This window comes from Mytilus trossulus, chromosome 1 (genome assembly GCF_036588685.1).
Source record: "Mytilus trossulus isolate FHL-02 chromosome 1, PNRI_Mtr1.1.1.hap1, whole genome shotgun sequence".
Lineage (NCBI taxonomy): Eukaryota > Metazoa > Mollusca > Bivalvia > Mytilida > Mytilidae > Mytilus > Mytilus trossulus.
The window spans coordinates 48,292,305-48,316,757 of record NC_086373.1 but is presented as its reverse complement, the minus strand read 5'-3'; the positions used below and the strand labels follow the sequence as shown (position 1 = coordinate 48,316,757).

At 32.8% G+C, this 24,453-nt stretch overlaps 1 protein-coding gene across 1 annotated transcript; it reads right to left on the bottom strand.

The window, feature by feature from the left end:
- Positions 1-1,801: 1,801 nt before the first annotated feature.
- Positions 1,802-15,481, bottom strand: LOC134708334 (N-alpha-acetyltransferase 11-like). The gene is made up of 7 exons (XM_063568786.1): positions 15,393-15,481; positions 8,974-9,072; positions 8,331-8,389; positions 5,505-5,553; positions 4,211-4,371; positions 2,325-2,409; positions 1,802-2,042 (listed from the first exon to the last, which is right to left on the bottom strand). Exons 1-7 carry the CDS (start codon positions 15,411-15,413, stop codon positions 1,914-1,916), a joined length of 603 nt encoding a protein of 200 aa, XP_063424856.1. The 5' UTR covers positions 15,414-15,481; the 3' UTR covers positions 1,802-1,913.
- Positions 15,482-24,453: the final 8,972 nt, after the last annotated feature.

Genomic DNA, 24,453 nt, shown 5'->3' with positions numbered 1-24,453 from the left:
ATTTCCCGTTTCCAAATATTGTCAATGGACATTTTTCATACAGCTGACTGTTGACCTGGCATTACATTATTTTTCAACATATTCCTTTTTCTGTGTTAAAACATCAAGTAAAACCAAAGTAAAATAAATTCAAACGTATAATCAGGACAATTTTTGGGGAAAGTAAACTGTTTACCAATGCTTTGTAGTGTATAGAAAACATGTTAATTTTTCCCAAAATTTGCACAGATATTAAGCTTAATTTTACTTCTATACAATGTTCTTACTTGACTGAATACTAGGATGTCCTATCACAGAACAGGGAACCTGTCAAAAAATAAACTCTGGTGCAAAAGTTGGTATTATGGAAATTTTTAGAAACTGCGAGATTTTAAACAATGCGAATAATGCTTCTTCAAAGGATGACATCTAATAAAACAAGCATTATGAGAGTATTCCATGGTAATACATAGTATCCTACTGGTAAGAAATTCACTGTACTGAAACTAAAAGCTAACTTGATCTATAACTTATCATAGTGTTAACTATATATCAAGTCAATATCTTCAAGCAAGACGAAAAAAAGAATGGAAAATTGATTATTTAAGTGATTAATCCAAGTCCAAGGACCATAACTCTGCACAAAATCATCAGACCAAAACAGAATTCAAGACTGATTGATCGCTTGTCATTATTAATCAATACACCAAATATCAAATAAATTTCTCCAAGCAAGAAGAAAGAGTTTGGCAAACTCATTTGCCGAACTGATGGAAGAACTGAGTGACCCCTTTGACTTTTTTCGCTATTAACCACTACAAATAAGTCTATAAAGCTAAAATAGAATTCCACAGGAACCCTTGAATCATAAAAACTTGCAGGTCAAGTATAGGATTTAATTCTTATTTTTCTTCTGTTTTGTATATTCTTTTTTGGATTCATTATTATTCATTGGATACCAATTTTCTTTGAATTCAGGGAAACAGGTAAATCATGAATTTAGATGTTCCAACTAATAACAAACTTTACATAGGGTTTGGGATGCAAAGATTGGCAAAACCACAAATTGAAATGTCCATGAAAATGCAATTTTCCTCATTCCACAAAATTGATACACAAGAAAATAAATACACAGTATACAATGATTACTCATCTGGTTCATTTACAATAATGTAGTAAATGTACAAAGGAAGATAACTCCAATTCAAAATATTTGTATAATTGGCAATAGTACCACCTCTCATTATTTTAAATGGTGATATTCAAATACATATAATCTCTCATAAATCTTTTTAGAGTGGCTCTTGACTTATATGTGAAGTTGCAATAATGTGTAAATATTTTGTAAGAAGTGAGACTTAAATAAAATATTGATTTGTCTATATATAAAGTGAAAAACAACTAAATCTTTTAACTTTTTTTTTATGAAATACATGTTAAACATACATACTTTATAAGAAAAGCACATACTTTTTATAAAAAGCAAACTTTTAGAACTGGAAGTTCTTCAAGTTTTAAAATCCAATCAATTTTCTATTATAAGCAATCCCAAATAATAATATACATTTGTTCACTGATTTCTAGATATGTCAAGTTAAAAAAAACTCCAACTGATTTTTCAAGCATTTAAACCAAGAGGAAATGATATTTTTATAGAAATTATAAAATCCACTTTTACACAACATAGCAAGTACTAATTTTTAACTTTAAAAGAATGTACCCATAAAATTACTGAATTAATAAATAATCAACAAAAATAATATTAGGCTTCAACATTTTTTTTTAAACTTTTATCCCATTCTTTGAAAAGTTTAATGCATAGAGAAGAATTCTTTTCAAGAATATTAAAACAAGAAAACACAAAAAAAGATGAAAATCCACAGATTAATTATCTGTTCCAGTAATGTTTGTAAAAATGACTAAAACTGTCTCATTTATGATTCTCTAGTCTCTTTATTTGTGGTTTCTGTCTTCTCTTTTGATGTGTCTCCATCTTTCTTTGATTTATCTTTTTTACCAGGTGTATCTTTTATTGCTTTTACAGATGATGTATCTTTCGTTGACTGAAAAATTAAAAATATAAGAATTAAAATGTAATTATGAATTGTGGTAATGGGCTAGAGTTTTGTAGTTTTGTCTCTTACTTTAATTTCACAGGAATCAATTTTTGTAGCTTTCATTTTTATATATTATATTTGTATAAGTAACATCCTCTCTACTTTTTTTCATACTGGTTTTAAATTTGTTGATAACATATTTCTAAGCAGTACAAAAATTGTAAAATACATATTAATTTTCTTCCTCAAGATATGAACCAAATTAAGAAAAGTACAATATGGTTTTACCTTATCTTTAAAGTCTTTTAAAACTCTTCTCATGGCATAGGCATCCTCCCCATCAGCATAATATTTAGGTTCTATCTCACTTATTCTGAAAAATGAAATTCATAGGGTTATGGTTAGAAAAAGATGTCACCTCTTAGAACTGAAGTAACATTAACATTTATTTTGTGATATATTTTAGGTGATTCCACCTCCCATTTACCATTAAAACTTTTCAATTCTAAATTATCTCTAAAACTTCAATACTTGTTTAGTGGAAGCAAGAGGTTGCGAGTGAAACCAATGGTTATGTAAATTGAAAGATTATAATGCTGATTTATCATGCATCTGCACCAAATGTGGCATTCCTGAATAACAGTAATGACTTATTTAATCGTCAGAAAAATTTAAAATGGTATAATGACATGTCTTCTTGTACTCTGTATAAGAAAATGAATATATCAACATCGTTTTCATGTTCATCTATAGCAATATTTGGTATACAGAAATTCTATCCCTAAACATGCAATTTTTTTACTGCTTGATTTAAAACACCTATTTATTGTAAAATAATCATAAACATTGGAATCAGAGTCATCCTCAATAATCATCGAATAAAAAGTATGATAAAAGTCTTTGAACTATTAAAGAAAATAATTTTTCTGAGAGTAAAAAGGGCGTATTGCATTTCCGCTAATTTTTCAAAGTCCCGATACTACGTTTCCGCAAATTTAAAATATACGTTTCTGCAATTTGTGTTTATTACTTTTCCGCAAATTTAATTGGTAAATTATAAAGATTTGAATGTACATATATGATAAATTATTCATTTTTTCTTTTTAATAAAGAAAATGTTCTGATCTCAGTATAGCTACTAGATATAACTACTGACTCGGGTAAGGATGAGTTAAACTTCATTGAGAAATCTTTGGTTTGGCTTACTTGCCAACTGACATGATTAATGAATGCTTTGTTGAATCAATTGCCGATGCTCCATCTGACGATAAATGCATGAGGTCTGCCGATTATAATTATATTGGAATTTTATATTGATGGCAATTGAGATTTCCACCAACCCTTTGGGCATCACCCCGCTGACCCCGAGGTAAAGAGAACAACGAATGGTGTTGAGTCTTTTCCTGCCTATACATGAACGAGCAGTTTTTTGCTAGCCATCCTACCTTTTTTGTCTTTGTCGATGTGTTATTGAAACTGAAGACAACATCTTACATAAAGATGAGAACTCTAACTGTTAAAGCACCCGTTCGGAAATATGAAAAGGAGAAGATGGACTTCCTTTCTGAACAAAATACAAAATTTGTAAACGGTGAATTTGCTACTATGGACTTTGTACGACGTGTTGGCTACACATAATCTGCCAGAACTGACTTATGAACTCATATCAAGATATTTTTGAACATACGTTTTCCTAAATTTTAATGATGTATTTTACTTACATGTTATGATGACCTTTCACTTAATACATATTTATTTTTTATTATATCTTTGCTTTCGATCAATACGTATTCCTTAATTATTTGCGGAAAAGTAGTAATTTATTTTTTCCGGAATAGTTACTTTTTTTGCGGAAAAGTAAGATATTTATTTGCGGAAACGTAAACTTTTTTTTACGGAAATGTCATCTTATTTTCGCGGAAAAGTAATGCCAATTTGCGGAAACGTAAAACGCCGAGTAAAAATTTCAAGGTTTTGTCTAAAAAAAAATGTTCATTGTTTCAAGTATATGAAAGTCATATTCCTTTGATCTTAATTGATTGTTTGTTTTAATTCTGTGGACTACCTCTGACTACAAAATACACAAAACTAAGTCCCAAACTAAAATTGTGATTTTCATATACAAAGGAACCATATTGTAATGTATGAATTATGCTTATATATTCTGTACTTACGAAAATTTGAGTGTGTTGGTGTATAAATGTAAAGCAGCTCTGTTACTCTTCCTAACATGCAAAGAGACATATTGCGCATCAAAACATTCAACCATTGCTCTAGATGCTTGGTCCATTAGTTTCTGTGCTAAACCTAATCGTCTGTGTGATCTTTTTACTGCCTGAAATTAAAAAATATTTTTTAAATTGTAATAATTACTGACCAAAAATTAATTTTTAAACACATTTTAAAAATTGGTTATTTTTCAATCTAAAAACACAAGAAAATGAAATATTATTTCAAACCATAAATTATTTTGCAAAAATCATAAAAATGTTCACTTCGATTTCTTTAAAGACATATAGATCACACTAATAGAAAAACAAATTGGTAACAGTACAATTACTTGATTCCTACCAAATACCATAAAGAGATATAAGGTCATATTCCTACTCCCCAACATTTAAATATAGATTCTACCACTGCATCGAGTGTAATACGATATTTATCCACTCGAGACAGTTAAATTTGCAAATTTAAAACTCGAGGCATGCCCGAACGTTTTAAATATTTAAAATTTAACTGTTGAGAGTGGATAAATATCGTATTACACGAGATTTGGTGGTGGAATCTGTTTCTCAAATGATTTTCTAACATTATGCAGGCAAACTTATTCCTTCTTTTCGAATGATCTGCAAAAAGATGTGTTCTTCCTATGTGACGTCATCAGGCGTTGTCGCCTTTTTTCATGCCATCACAATAGGAAATTCAGAGGAAAGCAAGAAAATTCGACGTTATAATCGGATTTTAACCAATGAAGTACTGAGATCAAACGAACCACACGTTGATTAATTTTTTTTTATACAATGGGTGCAAGAAAGGGATAAATTGACGAAGAATTAGAGAAAACTAGTTTTCTACAACTAGGGATATAATCTTGACCTGTATTTCATGGTATGAAACCATAGTTGAAAACTGCAAAATTATGAGAACCTCCAACATGGAAACTTATTATCCAGAAACAGCCCTTGCCATTTGCACAACATAAGTAAGTGACAACTATTTTAGTAACAGCAAAATTTAAATTATTACCAGCATTTCATCATAGTCATTAATGCAGCAAAGTTGTATGTATTACTCAAAGCAAACAATGAAACAATTCAATTTGGAAAAAATATCATCAAAGTTAGAAATTACAAAAATAAATCACAGGAATGTCACTTTAAGACCTCCAAATACATAAAATATGAAAAGAATCTTTTTAAATATGTTGTTAAAAAATGTTGGTGTATAACTAATGTATTTCAAACTTACCAGTGATGTGATGTGACCATGTGGAACCTGGTCTTCAGGATCTTCTTCCCTAAATAAAAATCATACAAATAAAATGGAAATGCATATAGACTGGACAGTTCGTTTTTTATGAAACAAATCAAATGCTGGATCAAGTTGAGAACATTGACATGTCCTGCATTGAACTACACTTACACGCTGAGTCAGTTCTTTAACATTCAAGGTAATACTCTATAGGAAATGTAGTACAAATTACCACATTATTTTGTCTCAGAGCCACTAATTCTTAAATGCCTTGTATTTGACAGAGAAGCAGCAAATACCTGATTATAAAGTCCTTGTTGGTTTGACCCAAGAGGGAATAAAAATCCATGTAATCAGCACTTAATGGAAAGTATGCTACCACAAGAACACTTATTTGATTCCAGAAATTATTGCAATGTTTTGATTAATGCAAAAAAATGTCAGGTTTTTAAATTTTTTGTAGAAATTTCCTTCACAACATTTTGCAATCCATTTCTACCAGTAATCAGTGATTTACAATAATAATTAAAGGCTTCCATTAATATCTGAATTTACAGTACAATTGATTGATTTTCATATATTTTTTTATATTGTCAAATGTCACTTTCAGCACGATGCATTAGAATATATATTATGAACACATGGCTATTATTGTAATTCAAAAATTGATGACAAGGTCCAAAAAATGTTGCAAATTATTCAAGAACAGCCACTCAAACATGTCTAATGCTATATGAAGTGCCTTATTTTTTTCTAATGTATTGGAAAACCAGATGCTCCGCAGGGCGCAGCTTTATACGACCGCAGGGGTTGAACCCTGAACGGTTGGGGCAAGTATGGACACAACATTCAAGCTGGATTCAGCTCTAAATTTGGATTGTGATTAAATAGTTGACAGTTGATAGGTTTCTGACACAGAATGAATGTCGTCTAATGAACTTAAAAAAAAAATTTTGCCTTTGAGCAATTCACTATGCTGTTGAATATTAATCCTCTCAAAAAAATGTTTGAAGAAATTTTCTTTTTATTTATGAAAACTGAAATGAAAAAAATTGACCCCCGAATTTTTTTTTCACATCCCCCTTTCCCTTATTTCAAAACTGATCTCAATTCAAATTTCTAATGAAGTTTGCAACAATAACTACTCATTTAAATACATCATAAAATATTAAAATGTAAAAAAAAGTGCTTGTTATCACTGAATGGTAAAGATTGTTTTAATCTATCAGTTGGTAGTAAAAGTGAATATACGTTGTATATTTTATAAAACAATGATTTAAGTTGATTCAACTACTATTCTGGACAAAGAAAGATAACTCCAATTGAAATCCAATTGGAATTTCTTGCTTTTGCACAGTATTGTGCAATTAGATATTTCTTGCTATTGTGCAATACTGTGCAATTGAAAATATTTGCTATTGCACAACACTGTGCAATTGAAGATTTCTTGCTATTGCACAATACTGTGCAATTGAAGATTTCTTGCTATTGCTGAATACTGTGCAATTGAAAATTTCTTGCTATTGCACAATACTTAATATAATAATTTTGGATCCTGATTTGGACCAACTTGAAAACTGGGCCCATAATCAAAAATCTAAGTACATGTTTAGATTCAGCATATCAAAGAGGCCCAAGAATTCAATTTTTGATAAAATCAAACTTAGTTTAATTTTGGACCCTTTGGACTTTAATGTAGACCAATTTTAAAACGGGACCAAAAATTAAGAATCTACATACACAGTTAGATTTGGCATATCAAAGAACCCCAATTATTCAATTTTTGATGAAGTCAAACAAAGTTTAATTTTGGACCCCGATTTGCACCAACTTGAAAACTGGCCAATAATAAAAAATCTAAGTACATTTTTAGATTCAGCTTATCAAAGAACCCCAAGGATTCAATTTTTGTTAAAATCAAACTAAGTTTAATTTTGGACCCTTTGGACCTTAATGTAGACCAATTTGAAAACGGGACCAAAAATTAAGAATCTACATACACAGTTAGATTCGGCATATCAAAGAACCCCAATTATTCAATTTTTGATGAAATCAAACAAAAGTTTAATTTTGGACCCTTTGGGCCCTTTATTCTTAAACTGTTGGGACCCAAACTCCCAAAATCAATACCAACCTTCCTTTTATGATCATAAACCTTGTGTTTAAATTTCATAGATTTCTATTTACTTATACTAAAGTTATGGTGCGAAAACCAAGAAAAATGCTTATTTGGGTCCCTTTTTGGCCCCTAATTCCTAAACTGTTGGGACCTAAACTCCCAAAATCAATACTAACCTTCCTTTTGTGGTCATAAACATCTTTTTTAAATTTCATTGATTTCTATTTACTTAAACTAAAGCTTTGTGCGAAAACCAAGAATAATGCTTATTTGGGCCCTTTTTTGGCCCTTTATTCCTAAACTGTTGGAACCAAAACTCCCAAAATCAATCCCAATCTTTCTTTTGTGGTCATAGACCTTGTGTCAAAATTTCATAGATTTCTATTAACTTAAACTAAAGTTATAGTGCGAAAACCAAGAAAATGCTTATTTGGGCCCTTTTTGGCCCCTAATTCCTAAAATGTTGGGACCAAAACTCCCAAAATCAATCCCAACCTTCCTTTAGTGGTCATAAACCTTGTGTTAAAATTTCATAGATTTCTATTCACTTTTACTAAAGTTAGAGTGCGAAATCTAAAAGTATTCGGACGCCGACGACGCAGACGACGACGCCAACGTGATAGCAATATACGACGAAAAAATTTGAAGCAGTCGTATAAAAATCAAAGCTTACAATGCTTTTTATTATATCATTTTACACTTACATTTTAGCTAGTACATAACCAACAATTTTACCATCTTCATCTTCTGCTACATAGGATAGCTGAAATAGAAAATTTACATAAAATCAAGTGGTCACTTAAAGAGCTTATCTATATGCATATCAAATATATGGAGATGCTTTGGCAAATTCTATTTAAATAACATTTATTTTTATGGCTGATATAACTACAAAGATGAAGAATTATTTACTCAAAGGCCTTGGCTTGTTAATAATCATAACATCCACGACTCCAGTGACACCAATAATTATAATTTTCAAATGAATTCAAATTGCTCGTCGCTTCAAAACATATGTTAACATGTTTGCTTGTGTTTTAGCTGAATCAACATATATCTAAATATGACTTCCTTCGGATTCCTTTTTTTTTATTAACCAGTGTGTTAAAATAAAATTCTTTCTACAGGTACATGTGTATGTTAAAATTTTGTATGGGTTTTAATTTAATGGATATTGTATATATCCATAATATTGATAAACAAATTTAAAAGGGTTTTAAACCTAAATGAAAATTTTAGCTTTTACATCTACATTATGTCATATTAAACAGAAATTTGATTTTCAATTTTACTTTGAAATACAAAATATATTTTTGCATGATATCTAATTCAATTCAAATCAGTTACCTGTGGCCAAGATAATCCATGGTAAAAATAATATTTCATCTGATAATTTTCAGGTAAACATAACAGATTACAATGCTGCATGTTCATCAAATCTTCCGGCTGAAAAAAAAACCAAGGCTAATATTAGGCTATTGACATGATTGATAACTTTTTATGGCAATTCCAGAATAAAATATATGGGGAAGGCAAATTTTATGCCAGTAAGGTACCTAAAGCCACATATATGCAGTTTACATGTAATGAAATTATTTTATTTTTTTTTTATATTCCCGCTTTCTTTATGATCTAAAAGATGTAAAAGTACAACATTTATTTACTCTTTAAAGGGACACTAGCTGTCAAATTCATGTTCACTGATTTGACCCAAATTCTCATATTACATGTATTAGCTTTACAACAAAGTAAAACATTTATCCAAATTATAAAAAAGTCTAAAATAAACAATTTACAGGACATGGGCTCCATAATATGTAGTTTCGTTTTGTGTGTATCGTAGTCTAGACGCTCTCTAATAAACTACTGAGATGACCCTTGGAAACAACCAACGGTTATTACATAACACAATATAATCATAAACATAAATATAAATAGATATATGACAGTCAGGGGTACAACTTGTACAAGTTATTTTACAAACTTGAAGAAGTAAAAAAAATATACACATATAAGTAAATAAATAATGTTTGAATAATCTCCCCTTAATTTTCTCAAAAATTTACTTTTATAAGTAAATTTTTCTTGCAATCCCACAAGTTTTGAGATGTAAATTTATGCCTTTAATGATTTTTTTCCCAGGTTTGCTCAATTTTTTTATTAGAGTTCAATGTTTCATCTCATTAATTCAACAAATTAACTGATTGCGCAAAGATCTTAAGTACCGGTATTTGCGCAATGATTAGTAAAGACATCTGCAGGGGCAGATAATTTAAAATTCTATTAGAGCAAAGAAATCATAAGAATTCAATAAAAGAAGATAGGATGACTTTTTTACTTCTACAAGTAAAAAAATCTGAATGACTAAGACACATAACTCAGGCAATATTTGTTTTTTACCTATTCAAGTAAATAAAATTCACTTGTATAAGTATTCACCAAATTTACTTATATAAGTGTATTTATATTACCGCTTCAAGTAATTAAAAATAACTTGTACAAGTAGTACCCCTGACTGTATGAACCTTGTGCAAATGGATTTTTCTATGTCTGTTTGATTTAAATTATAACCTTTAAAAAAGAAATTAATTTCCGATTTTACCTGTACAAATATAAGAAAGATTTTTTTGTGGATTGAATCAGTCAATCAAATGATTTACCTTTGTTTCACTTTCAAGGTTGACATTCTTTTCTTTAAAAAGCGTAACTCGCATCATGCAAGCTAAGGGATTAAATTGAAGTTCACATGAATATGGGTTCTATGAGATTGAATTATTCACTTGCAAGTGAATAATCCATCATCAATTTTTCTTGGCTTGTTTTGACAAAATTGAACCAAAATAGTTTCTTTAAGCGTATTATTATTTCACTATTTCACTTTCATTAATGATTAACAAACAAAAAATATAATTTAAATATTTATGTATCTTGTAAAAATGTAGCTAGTGCCCCTTTAATGAATAGTAGAAATTCTGAGAGTAACCAGGGTTCTCCCTTAGGAAGATTTAAGACAAGTCTAGGTCAGCGCTGTATTTTGGCCAAGAAGTTTATTTATATTAGATTTATAATTTCAGTCTCTATGACAAAAAAGAGAAAGGATATTCATTGTAATTACTAATAGCAACAAGTTTATATTATTTTTTAAACTTTTGCTATAAAAATGACGATATTTGTACCCAATTGATTTAAAAAAAAATATTTTGCAATCTTGATGCATCTTTGAACTCACCAAATATTTTTGTAATACATGCAAGTAATTGGTCTTTTTGAAGGATGTCAGAGATCAGAGGCCACCAATGGCAATATGCCCAATGCTGGGCCTTTGATATTTCATTGTGAATTACTGTGTGGAATATTCTGAATACATTATCTTTTGGTTTATATACATGTACAATGTATCTATGGTCCAGCGAAGGTGTACCCTGATGTTTCTGATCATAACAAACTTGGATTATTAAAAAAATCAGCCCCACAAAATCAAACTATAACAAAATCAGACTACTTTCTAAGGACAAATGAAGGATATACAGTGTACATGTAAATATGTCAGATGGATGTTGTTTTCTTTATCTAAAATTTATCATCAGTACTGTATCTTAATTAATTATTAATTAGCTTGGAATAAATTAATTCTATTAAACATATATAATAAACAGTTAATAACAAAATCAAAAAATTAATCATAGTCAATGTTTTTTAACTTTATTTCATATGTCAGTCAGGGGTACTATTTGTACAAATAATCCTCATTAAGTGCAGAAGTAAATTACAACCATGATAAAATACTTATACATGTTATACACTTTAAGTAAATTTTGTTTTGTTCATAATGTTTGAATAAACTCCCCTTAATTTTCTTAAAACTTTACTTTGTATAAATAACACTTTTTACAATCCCTAAAATTCTCAAGTTTTGAGATGAAAAAAAATGCCTTTATATAGAGTTCAATATTTCATCTTTATTGAACAGAGAAACTAATAGACCGCTTTTGAGTTATGTCCTTCACCATGTTCACAAAAAAAGTTCGTCAATTTTGTGCGCCTTTATGACATAATTTACCAGATAGGTGGGGATCACCTGTATCCCTGCTATATCAAAGGTCATTAAGCGTCTTTGAGATCGTCATTATGCATGATAAACTAGAGAGGATATTTTTTCCGTAAGTACTCAATCACAATTCCCTTATGAAAGTAATGCTGAATATCAATCATAAATAAATTAATTTGTCTAAAGATTCGTGCAATTTAGCATTATATTTTTTCTACCACTCGCTCATCATAGGAAGTGAAGTGAAGATCCCCTCAACACACAAATGATGTTCACTAAATCCAAAATTTTTACGGAAATGCAATGAACTTGAAGGTTGTCTAAGATGCAAAGATTTTAAGTAATTGTGCAGAGCTCCATATAACAATTCACAAATTGGGGTTTTTACTCCTCCATTTTTTTTTTAAATTGAGTGAAATAGTTTTTGATTGCATTATTAATTCCAGTTCACCCCTCAAGCAAATATCAAATTGGGTTATTAACCACCAAGCTCCTAAATGTAATGTTTTTTTTTATTAACACGATATTGAATGAGTGTGTTAATTCACTAATCAACTAAAATGAAATATATACTCTTGAACTAAAACTAAACAATGTTTTTGTCAAATTTTATTTTACATAAATCTGGATTTATTTGTCTCTTATTAGAACTTTTGGTTTCAGATACTGACTTTATATTAGTAATTTGGCCTTTCATGTTTCAGCTGATTTAGTTCTGACAAGATAAGATCTAACCCTGTTATCTTTAAGGCACGCAAACACGCCTGGACTCGCCATTGCACGACCCTGTGCTTTAAAGCAATGCTTCTTGACAACACTAACTGAGTCTTGTTATCATCATAATCCTCTCAAAAGGAAACTCAAACATGCTTCTACTCAATATTTTTACCGGAAATTTACTTTCCTTTTAATTCATTGCTAAGTGTTATGTTAAATCCTGAGAAGTACGAAAAGAATTATGGCGACATGGCTAACACTAATTCGATAAAGACAGAGAAGATCAAAACATTTTCACCACTACGGAAAGTTTCAACAGGGACCCTTTCAACGCTCAAATTTTTAGAACAAATGGACATTTCCAGTTTTCAATATTACCAAAATTAGATTTACACGATGACTATGTAATAGATAAGGGTAGTTAACCGTACGATAGCGACTAAAAGCATTAAGAACTCATGGTTTTGACAAATTATTGGGTTTTTCTTTTGCATGAAATGGGTTTTAGAACGCAGCAATGGGCACTTGCATTGGGTTTTCAATTATTTTTATTGCGTGATCACGCAAATACACAGCTTATAATGAACTCTGATTGTGCAAGGCCTTTTAAAGGCTTGTAAATGAGCAGTATTCTGAAGATAACAGACAAATAAGACTTTCATTGTCCATGAAATTATACTAGTATTTGTATTGTCATGATTGTTATCTTAGCAAGTCATACTGATCAAAATACTACAATATGGAACAATGTGACAATGCTTGAATTTAGTAGTGTCAACCCTGTGTTTATGACCTGTATATAGCAATATTATAAATACACTGTTTGGTGGTGCGCCTGTCAGATGCGGAACATACAGATAAGGTAATAGATAAAAGGTGAATATACTATTGGTATCTGTATCAGATTCTACCTGCAACTTGTTAATTATTGGCAATATTAATTATGTGGAAAACAAAAGAGTCTGGAATGGTGTAAATTTTAATCAGCACCATTGTCCTATATAAGCGACATGTATATACAAATGTACATGATATATAAAGCAATTTTACCCAATGACGACTGACAAATTGGACCTTGTTATTTTAGTATACACCTTATTGCTAATCCCGGCTGCTTGTACTTTGCAAATACAACAATCACTTTTTCTTTGTGGCGTCAGATTTTTTTTTTTGTTTTATGAATTCAAAATTGTACAGGAACCTGTGTGATATCCAGTAATGAGGGACAAATAGCAATAAGGTCACAAGGTGTATTATATATATATATATGTGGACACTTTTTTTTTCCCATTGCCAATATTTTATTACTATTGATAGAACATCTAGTGCATGTGCATGAGGATCAACACAAAGAGTGCCTCATGTTGAGCAGGATCTGCTTACCCTTCCTGAGCACTTGAGTCTGAGATCACCCCCAGTTTTTGGTGGGGTTGGTGTTGCTTAGTCTTTAGTTTACTATGTTGACTTGTTGTGTCATGTGTACTTTTATTTGTCTATTTCAGTATTTGTCTTTTCCTTTTTAGCCATGGCATTGTCAGTTTGTTTTCGATATATGACATCTACATCTACGACATAGCAGTCACTCGAAGAGGGTAATTCGACCCATCACTCAAGGGTGCTTCAGGGAACAGTCATCGGACCCCTTCTATTTCTGGCTTACATTAATGACCTGCCACAATCAACATCTTCTGAGGCAAGGTTATTTGCAGATGATTGCCTAGTTTATAGAAAAATAAAGAATGTAAAGGATAGCAAACACTCCAAGACGACCTTAACAAACTCCAAGAGTGGGAATCACAATGGCAGATGAATTTCCATCCTGAGAAGTGCATCGTGATACGGATTACCAACAAAAGAAACCCACTAATAAGGAACTACCAACTACATGGTCACACACTAGATGCAGTCGAGCATGGGAAATACCTGGGAGTCACCATAAACCATGACCTACAGTGGAAGACACATATCAACCAGATGGTAGGCAAAGCATCAAGGACACTAGGCTTTCTGAGAAGGAACCTAGGACGGTGTAAAACAGAAGTCAAAGCTAACGCCTACATCACCATGGTCAGACCAACCCTGGAATACGCCTCCACTGTATGGGACCCTTACCAACACAACATTGAAAAAGACCTAGAACAAGTACAGAGAAGGGCAGCTAGGTTCGTGTACAATGAATACCAAGACGTATCCTCAGGTTGTGTCAGCTCCTTAATGGAGAGACTAAAATGGGAGCCTCTAAAAGATCGCCGCTGCAAAGACCGACTCACCATGGCGTTGAAGATCCGCAATAGATTGGTGGATATTGACCCCTCTAATTACTACAAACCCGGAGATTCAAGGACCAGAGGAGGCCAGCGCATACACCAACAGCGCACTCTAATAGACCAATACAGGTACTCCTTCTTCCCAAGATCAACCAGGGAATGGAACACTCTACCGGAAAAAGCCACAACAGCAGCTACACTAGAAGAGTTCTAGGCCAGCCTTACCATCCTGCCAGAGGCCTTAACCGAAGCTTCACACATCTAGAACTCCCTTGACCCCAGATGTAAAAATGTACAGTTTTATTTGTAAATACTTTTCCTTTAAATAGTTTTTATTAAGTGAGGAGGAAAGGCCTCATGATTTCACGAGCAAGAGTCATTTATACACTCAAGAAGAGTCCGACTCTGTACTGAAAGAAGAAGAAGAAATTATTTTAATAACGTATTCTGTATTCTGTAGGTGTCGCTGTTGACACTGGATTGTCTCCCTTGTAATTTTTGAAATCTCACGTGTATATATATATCACTCTGGTAAACCACTCACTTGTACTTTAAAATATATAATTTTAGGTGGCAACTGCGCTTAACATCATTTGACAAAATTTAAAAATATATACATTTATTAATAACGTTTGATTATGACTATGTCTATGAGTATGAGTATGTGTATAAATTGTCACTCCCTTTCAGATGCTTAAAGTTTTGTCCCGTTAATAACATTATCTTGTTCTTACTCGTGCACATCGTATGTTCATTTTTACTACTTGAGTTTGTATTGTCAAACGAGTAGGTTAAGTTCCTCACAAACACGCTGTCGTAAATTGGTTGAATTGCCGTAAAACAGTTGTCGTTATACAATAGTCGTAATCTATGGTGTGCTATGCGTGTCATAATTTAGATATCAAAATTTCATTACTCATATCTTCTTTTGGTATACAATATTCCATCGACATCCGATGATATCATACTGTTCGCATACGTGGAATAGTAACTATATTCTTTTTTACCCCAATTTAAACAAAATATGATTGAAAATATCATTGTGATTAAACATATGGCAAAATCAAAGATACTTTATTCATATTATTTACACCACGTGACTTTGGTCTTTTTGATTTAATTACTTCCCTTAGTTTAAGACTGCCACACACATTCAACAGAGCATTTTTACAGATGTCGACTGACTTGTCAATCCAACAAATAAATGAAAACACCACAAGAGGAAACAACATACTAATGTTAGACCTAATGTTTACGAGCCATCCAGGAAACAGAGATAGATGCAACACACTGCCACCTATAGGAAATAGCGACCACGACATAGTGTTAGTGGACATAACAGCAAATGTCACCAAACCAAATCCAACAAAGAGAAAAATAAACCTTTGGAAGAAAGCAGACTTATAAAGCATATGGAAACATCTTGACAGTCAATATGATCTTTTCAACAAGACCGAGTTTGATGATATTGACACCATGTGGACATCAATCAAACAGGTCATAAAAGAATCCATGGAAAAGTATGTACCAACCAAATTATCACTGGCTAGACAGAGCAACCCTTGGGGAATACACACCTAAGACGAATGAGCAAACAGAAACACAGAGATTACTCCAAAGCAAAACTCACCGACCCACAAAAGGACTGGAAACGCTATAAAACATCAAAGCCGAACTTCAACGTGAGTCTAGACGAGCATACACCAAAGGACAAGGTACGATAAGGCCTCAGTGTTTTTGGCCCCCCTATTTCCTAATTTTTCAAATTCTGTTTTGGAAAGCTACTTTTCATGTTGAAATATTCCCTTAGGTTTGAAGTTTGTTAGGCTGAACTTCAAAACCATTAATTTTCAGAAAATGGGTGAGGTTAAGGTAGGGGTTAAAGGGCTTCAATAACCAAAAGAAGGAAAAATTACGATTTTTTGGTCATTGTTTCTTCAAAGCTTATAGGGTACGCCTACGTGACCCAGAGAAAATTACGTCGATTTAGACAGCAAAAGCTGTGCTAATGAATTTCGAATAAAGAAATTCATGGGTCACATTGGCGCAGGCACTTTAAAACTAAAAAAAATGTTACATACAAAACACCTGAAAAGTGAATAATAATGACAATATTTGAATAATAACAGAAAGTTTACCCCCTCACCTCACCCAGTTGCTAATTAAATAAGTGGTTTTGATGTTCATCCTAACAAACTCATGCATTATGCTATATTTTAACATAATAAGTAGCTTTCAAAAAAAGAAGTTGAAAAATGAGAAAAAAAGGGGGGGGGGGGGCAAAAACAGGCCTTATCGTACCTTGTTAGTGAAGACTTATACAAGAACCCCAAACGATTTTGGTCATACATAAAGAGTAGGAAACAGGAATCTTCAGACATAACAACTCTGAAAAATAAAGATGGATACCTCCAAAGTGACACAACAACAAAAGCTGCAATCCTGAACAACCAATTCCACTCAGTTTAGTACACACAGAAAGACCTTAACAACATGCCAGACAATGGGGCCCATACCCAACCACGAGACCAATAAAAATAAGCCAGAATGGAGTAACTAAACTCCTCAGAGGAATAAGACCTTTTAAAGCAACTGGCCTAGATGATATCCCAGCCTTCATACTAAAGAATACTGCCGAACACCTGTCACCTTACCTGACTAGACTATACCAGCTGTCAATGGATCAGGGGTCAGTACCAGAAGGTTGGAGGACAGCCAACATAGTAAACAGTCTTTAAGAAAGGCGAAAAAAACTCAGCAGCAAACTACCGTCCAGTATCCTTGACATCGATCACGTGTCAGCTATTAGAGCACATAGTCCACGGTGCTATCATAGACCACTTTGACCGAAACTCCATAAACACGGGTTCAGAACCAAACGATCATGTGAATCCCAGCTACTTATAACCATACATGAAATAGCCAAGAACATGGAGGATGGCGATCAGACAGATATCATCCTGTTAGACTTCGCCAAGGTACCTCATAACAGACTGCTGTTTGTGTTTGTGTTTCCACCCAGAAAAATGCACAGTTATCCGTGTCTCTGGACAACGTCAACAACATCAGACGTCCTACTCCCTCCATAGACACAGATTAGAAACAATAGACAGTGGGAAATATCTTGGGCTCACCATCAGCAAAGATCTCACCTGGTCAAATCACATCAACCAGACCATAGGGAAATCCTCCAAGACACTAGGATTCTTACGGAGAAATCTGGTTAGGTGTACTCCAGCACAACTCTTCAGGATGTTTCACAAAGCTTCTGGACCAACTTCAATAGGAATCACTGCAGCACAGACGATGGAAACAGAGTCTGGTGCTGTGTTACAAGACTCAACAACAGATGGTTGCCTTTGATCCAGCCAAGTTCTATGCATCAGGTGACAGTAGAACCAGGGCAACCACAAATTAAGACAGACAAGAGTGAAGACAGATTTTTTCTATCACTCATTCTTACCGAGAACAACTAGAGAGTGGAACAAACTCCCAGAGTCAGGAGTGGAGTCCGGATGACTAGAGGACTTCAGGGCCAGAGTGAACACCATCCCCTGGACCCAACCACATCTTAAATAGACAGCAGGAGAACCAGTGTATAAATTTGTAATTTAGCATATTTTACTGGACTTTTACTTTTGGCCAGAGAGGAGTGGCTTCCTGTCTGTTTGAGATGCGCCCGATTCAATTACATTTTAATAGAGTTCGACTCGTAACCGGGAAGCAGAAGAAGATTGATAATATGGATAATATCAAATTTGCGGATAATTCAGTCCTTTTCTGTCATGGATCTAAAACCAAATTGTCTTTGAAAAAAACTTCCTTTGGCGGATATTTACAAAAATGTTGTGTTATTTTAAAGGGAAATACTTAAAATTTGACTTTTTACGAAATGGAAAGGTTGAAATCATCATGCTTTTGAAAGAATTGGTCCGAAAACTTGAGAAAGCAGGTAAGTTAAAAGTTATTTCTCTATTTTTTGGGCTATTTTCACATTCCTGACCGGTGTGAGAGAAATATTTCTCCTCACTAGTGAAAAATCTGTTCTCGGCAAATGATTGGTTGAAATTTAATTGTGACGTTAAATTTTCTTTTGCATTTTCTTATTGTGACGTCATGAAAAAAAGGCGACTATGCCTGATGACGTCACATCAAAAGTACACAACTTTCCTCAAATCTTTGAAAAGGAAGGATACAAGTCGTTAGAGAAACAGATTCCACCACTGTTACTCGTGTATTACGATATTTCTCCACTCTCAACAGTTAAATTTTAATTATTTAAAAAGTTCGGCAAGCCTCGCGCTTTAAATATTGAAATTTAACAGTCTCGAGTGCAGAAATATCGCTACACACTTGTTGTAGTTGTGGAATCTATATTTAACTTTAAAATTCGACCTACAAGGTGTTTCCCTATATGCGGACAAATCATGAACAACATCTCTTTGCATCTTAATTTGTGTTTTGAATCTTGCTTTTTTACGATTTTTTGTCATTTTCTATAGCAATTATACTACGGTTACCACCTGGTTACGCTCCCGTTTTTCAAACTAAAAAGGCCGAATGATTTCAAAGAAGACAAGTTTCATTTGTACACGGACAGAAGCCTTAAGCATGTACAGTTCACCTATATGAGAACAAATTGTTGATTCGATATAGGAATTGGCATATTGGCATTTTTATCCCTGGGGCATATATAATCCTATTGTAATGGCTGTCGTCATGATAAAGCAAAATGGCCGCTATGCAAATTAGCAAAGTACCCTAGATTTTGCCATAAGAACTATGTACACTTTAGATTTATATATGCTATTAATTAATAGACCAGAGAACCGCCGAAGTGATCTGTTCCCTAAAGCTATCAATGGATGGTACCTGAACTAGTACCACAGGGAGCTGGTTCCAATGTGGTATTGTCACGGTACAGAAAGTATGAATATCTGTAGGAGTCTTTTGTTGTATGAATATGCCTATATGAGAGTGGATGTTTTTTTCTAGTTCTTGAGTCTGCTTTGATGAGTGTATGATTGATGGAATAGCAACAATATGGTATGATATTTTGTACATCATTACCAATCTTGTGCGTAGCCTACGTTCTGTTGGTGATGGTAAATTCAATGTTGTTGTGAGCATGTTTGTAGCACTACTAGTATTATGGTATTTATTGCAGACATACCGAGCAGCTCGTCTTTGGACAATCTCATTTTTGAATACCGATTCGGTTGTCCCAAACAGAACAAGAATATTCAAGATTGGGTCTGACGAGAGCTTGGTATGCTTGTGATTTTAGTAACAACATTAACGGTACCACTTTTTCTGCACCAGATGCGCATTTCGACAATACATGTCTCTTCAGTGATGCTCGTGGACAACATCCAAAAATCCAAAAATCCAAAAGTTTTAAAAAGTATAGCCAAATCCGTTTAGGTGTGGGTTTGTTGTTCAGTTTAAATTTCGTTTAAAAAAAAACAGGTGAATTTTTACCTTTGGATGTAATGTTGTTTATATGTTTGTCCCATTTGAGGTTTGACTGTATCGTGAAACCAAAGTACATAGCTGATGTTACTGATTCAAGTGTATGATCATTTAAAATGTAGTTTTGCTGTATAGTTGGCTTTTTTTTTGTGGGGTGACAAATAGCACAGTATATTTATCTGGATGGAGAGCCATCAGCCAGTCTCTCTCCCAACTAGCAGTCGTGTCTATATCTACTAGGAGTTTATCACAGTCACTCCATGATAGGATCGGTCTGTATATTATTAACCGTTGCTTTAACTGTGCTAGATGTTATAACTATATACATTTCGGAAAGGTGAAAAATTGAATCAGATGTGATATTTTTCCTCTCATAGCTTCGACGTAAATTATAGAACACTTGACTAAATTACATTCAAGAAAGGCAAAATTAAAGAAAATTACTCTTACAAATTCATGTAGAATACAAAACGGATTTGAAGCACTGCCACGAAAAAAATTAGGAATTATGAAATTTCAAGAAAAGTAAAAAACTAGTTTCATTTTCCGATATGTGTTAAGATATAAGTTGACGTTTGCGGGATTGGTATTGCTATAGTCGATCAACATTTTCTTTTGAAGATTTTTAGTCTTTAACCATCATTGGCTTTCAAATATTCTGCTTTGAGCATTAATCATGAAGGTAAATCCAGAAAAGTGCTTCGAAACCCATGAAATTTACCAAGTGTTGTTCTCCATGATTTTGATTGTCTTTTTATGGATGTTCTATCGCTAAAGAATTAGTTATCGAGTACTCGATGGTTTACCGTGCGATACTCGAGTACTCGCTCAGTATCATATCTTCTACATATTATCGACTGGGACTAGATACTAGTACTATAAATTATGTATCACAAGTAATAGCTCATTATCTGCATGTTCGAATGAATTAGACAATAATCTAATTTATAATTTATTAAAAAAATCTAATGAATATACATGATCATAACAATTTGTACCAAACCAGATCTTACAACAGTCATAAATAAGTCAGTCTCACAGATCTTCAAAGTAAGAGTTGATTTTTTTTTTCTACTGTCAAATATTCCAGGAGAGATTCTAACTAACAGTCATAAAGACAAACATAACTTCTGAATAACGGCACATGCTTTGCGGAAATAGCTTATCCAAAAGTAAAGACAAACGGAAGTTGCGAATACCCCACAAATTCATAATATATATTTCGGTACTTCTTTACAATATCTATAAGATTTCGGAGGTATTTCAAATGACAATTTCAAAGTAAACATATATGAAGCGTATTTGAATTATGATTATTCTGAGATCACAATTAAATCAATTTAACGAAGAAAGGCAATGTCCTAACAGTAAACCGATTGTTCGAGTATCATTTTGGTATTCGATACTCGCTATTACCGAATGATACCCAAGTACCCGTTTGATTGAATTGTACATTACTCTATTGTTTTGGTTGAAAATAACACTTCGTTACTTTCTTGATTGTTTTTAGGTTTCTTTAGATATTTTTGTCTCTCTCTCTCTCAAAAACTTAATGCCATAACTTGTAAGATTAGTCAGGTTTTGTATATTTCATAAAGAAAAAAACCAATCAAATATATATATATATATAAAGTACGTCTGAGTCAGACGTACTTATGAATATAGTTATTTTCTGTGACTGTATCTTACATTAATTTGTAGGATCCTTTACTATAGATAATTTAGCTGATCTGTAACAATAACATCTTCATGCCTTATATATCATGTACTGTAGTACGCCGCTAGATTAAAACTGACGTGGAAAGGTAACATATGGCCACCGAAAGCTCTTTTTTTGAGAGCCCAGGTGGTCGTGTGGTCTAGTGGGACGGCTGCAGTGCAGGCGATTTGGTGTCACGATATCACAGTAGCATGGGTTCGAATCCCGGCGAGGGAAGAACCAAAAATTTGCGAAAGCAAATTTACAGATCTAACATTGTTGGGTTGATGTTTAGACGAGTTGTATATATATATATTAAATTTATATTAGGATCCATTTTGTTACATCTTGTGATCAATTTTATTTGGCAATCGTCAATGGCAGTCAGCAGGGTTAAAGAACATCAGTTGTTCGACCTGTTAGTCAAATGCGTTTTGTTTAAATATACTTTTTCACTCTTTTGGTCTTTTGGGAAATGTTGTTTGTGCTGTTTTTAGACCCTTCTACAACGAAATTTGTTTGACATGCACACGTATAAAAATTGCGGTTTTTATCCAATGCAGTCATAGGTTTGAACGTAGTTTTCAATTTAGACTCGTATAAATATATATACCGGCAAAGAATATACCATTCAGGGACAAATAAATTGTAAAACCGTAGGCGTGATATATGCTATTAATTGTACAAAATGTGAAAAAGTTATATATGTAGGACAAACGGGTGATACACTATATCAACGAATGCTATTGAACTTTTCAAAAATACGAACAAAGAAAACAGAAGATCCAGTAGCCAACCATTTCATTCAAAACAATCATTCAATAACAAATTTAAAAGTTACCGCCATATATAGAAAGAGTATTTGGGACAGAAACTTACAGAAAAACTAAAGAAGCCTTTTGGATAAAAAAAATTAAAAACTCTAGAACCTGAAGGACTCAACACAATGTATGAACGATGATAAATTTATTTATATTGAAAAAGCGAAAAACGCGGCAAATGAACGTCATAAAAGTTATTATAACGTAATGTATCCAAGTGATGTAATTAGGAGATAACTGTATTGTATTTTAAGCTCCGACGGCATCAATTGGGGATTTGATGGTCGCAAATTAAGTTTACTGGCGACGCGTTAGCGGAGACAGTAAACGGGTATTTGCGACCATCAAATCCCCAATTGATGCCGTCGGAGCTTAAAATACAATATTGTTATCTCCATTCTAATGAAACTGCCAGAAAACAACGTTAAAACATGTATTTAAAATCTGTCATATGCCGTCTGCGCTTGCGCGTAAGTCCCATAGCATCAATTGTCAATTGATGCCATGTAAATAAGTGACGTTATCCAATCAAAATGAACGTAACAAACGTTGTTGCATTAGAATTGTTGTTTCAATGTTGTAATTTATTCCAATGAAGAAGGCCGTAATGGCCGAAACGTATGGGAATTTGTTTTATAGTTTTTATTATATATATATTATAGGATTAAACACATTTTTTCTAGAGGTTATTGATGTGTAAACCGGGGCGGTTAACTCACAAACTGAATAAAAGTCCGAAGGACTTTTATGTTAAGTTTGTGAGTTAGAGACCCGGTTTACACATCAATAACCTCTAGAAAAAATGTGTTTAATCCTTATAATTCTTCAGCCAAACATACGCGATTATTAATTTACATTATTACTTTGATGGCTACCATCAGAAGCAGAATGACATGTCGTAACTAAGGAGTACGCCGCCATCTTGACTTTCTAAGAAATTAAATGTTCAATAAATGCAGCAGAATCCAAAATGAACTAGCACCTACCTCAAAAATATCATTTTAATTAGATACTATCCGAATTTGAAGCGTACAAGTAACGAAATAATCGTCCGTCTGAAAGTTTTCAATCGTATGACGTCGTGTTTTGTCATGACGTAAATTCGCCAAATCATTCATGAAATTTCCCGGAATTTTATTTAAATTTTATTTTTTTATACATTTTCAAAGGTTTAGCTGCATTTATTTTATTTCTTTATTTTTTGTTATATATGCATTAGAATAGAAACAAGTGTTATGCAATTGTTTTATAATCTTAACTTGCTGAAAATCCCAGTATCCCTGCAAGAATGTGTATCGCGCATGAATCGATTACAAAAGTAGTTTCGGAAACATGGTTTATCGAAGTGTAAACCAAGAAAAAAAATCTACTTGACCAATCCAATTCAAGTATTTACAGATATGCAAATGATATAAGAATTATATATATATATGTCTTCATGACATTTTCATGTAATTATCCATAAGTGTGAAAATACGACAAAGGCTATTATATTCAGAATGTAGATCTTTTGCAACGTTGAGATTTTCCAAACGTCTTGAAAGGTCGAGTAAAGTTAAGCAAGAAATAATAAGCGGAGATAATCCTTCTTTATCTTTTTTATGAATATCTGCTTTTTCTTCCAATAACAACTGAACGACGTTTTCGTTGCCTAATAAGCAAGCGTAATGCAAGGGTGTCTGACCAAAGCCATTATGAATACTAACGTCTGATTTTTTCGAGGAAAGAATTATTTTAACCAGTTCATAGTCTCCATACCTACAGGCATTATGTAACGGAGTATCACCTTCGCTGTCGCACGAA

Bases quoted from the DNA above. Each gene is read 5' to 3' on its own strand.
- LOC134708334 (XM_063568786.1), bottom strand. From the start codon at position 15,413: ATGAACATACGATGTGCACGA. The intron at 9,073-15,392 runs GTAAGAACAAGA...TTTTTTTTTCAG, and splicing joins TGAACATACGATGTGCACGA to CCGGAAGATTTGATGAACAT. The intron at 2,043-2,324 runs GTAAAACCATAT...TTAATTTTTCAG, and splicing joins TAAAAGACTTTAAAGATAAG to TCAACGAAAGATACATCATC.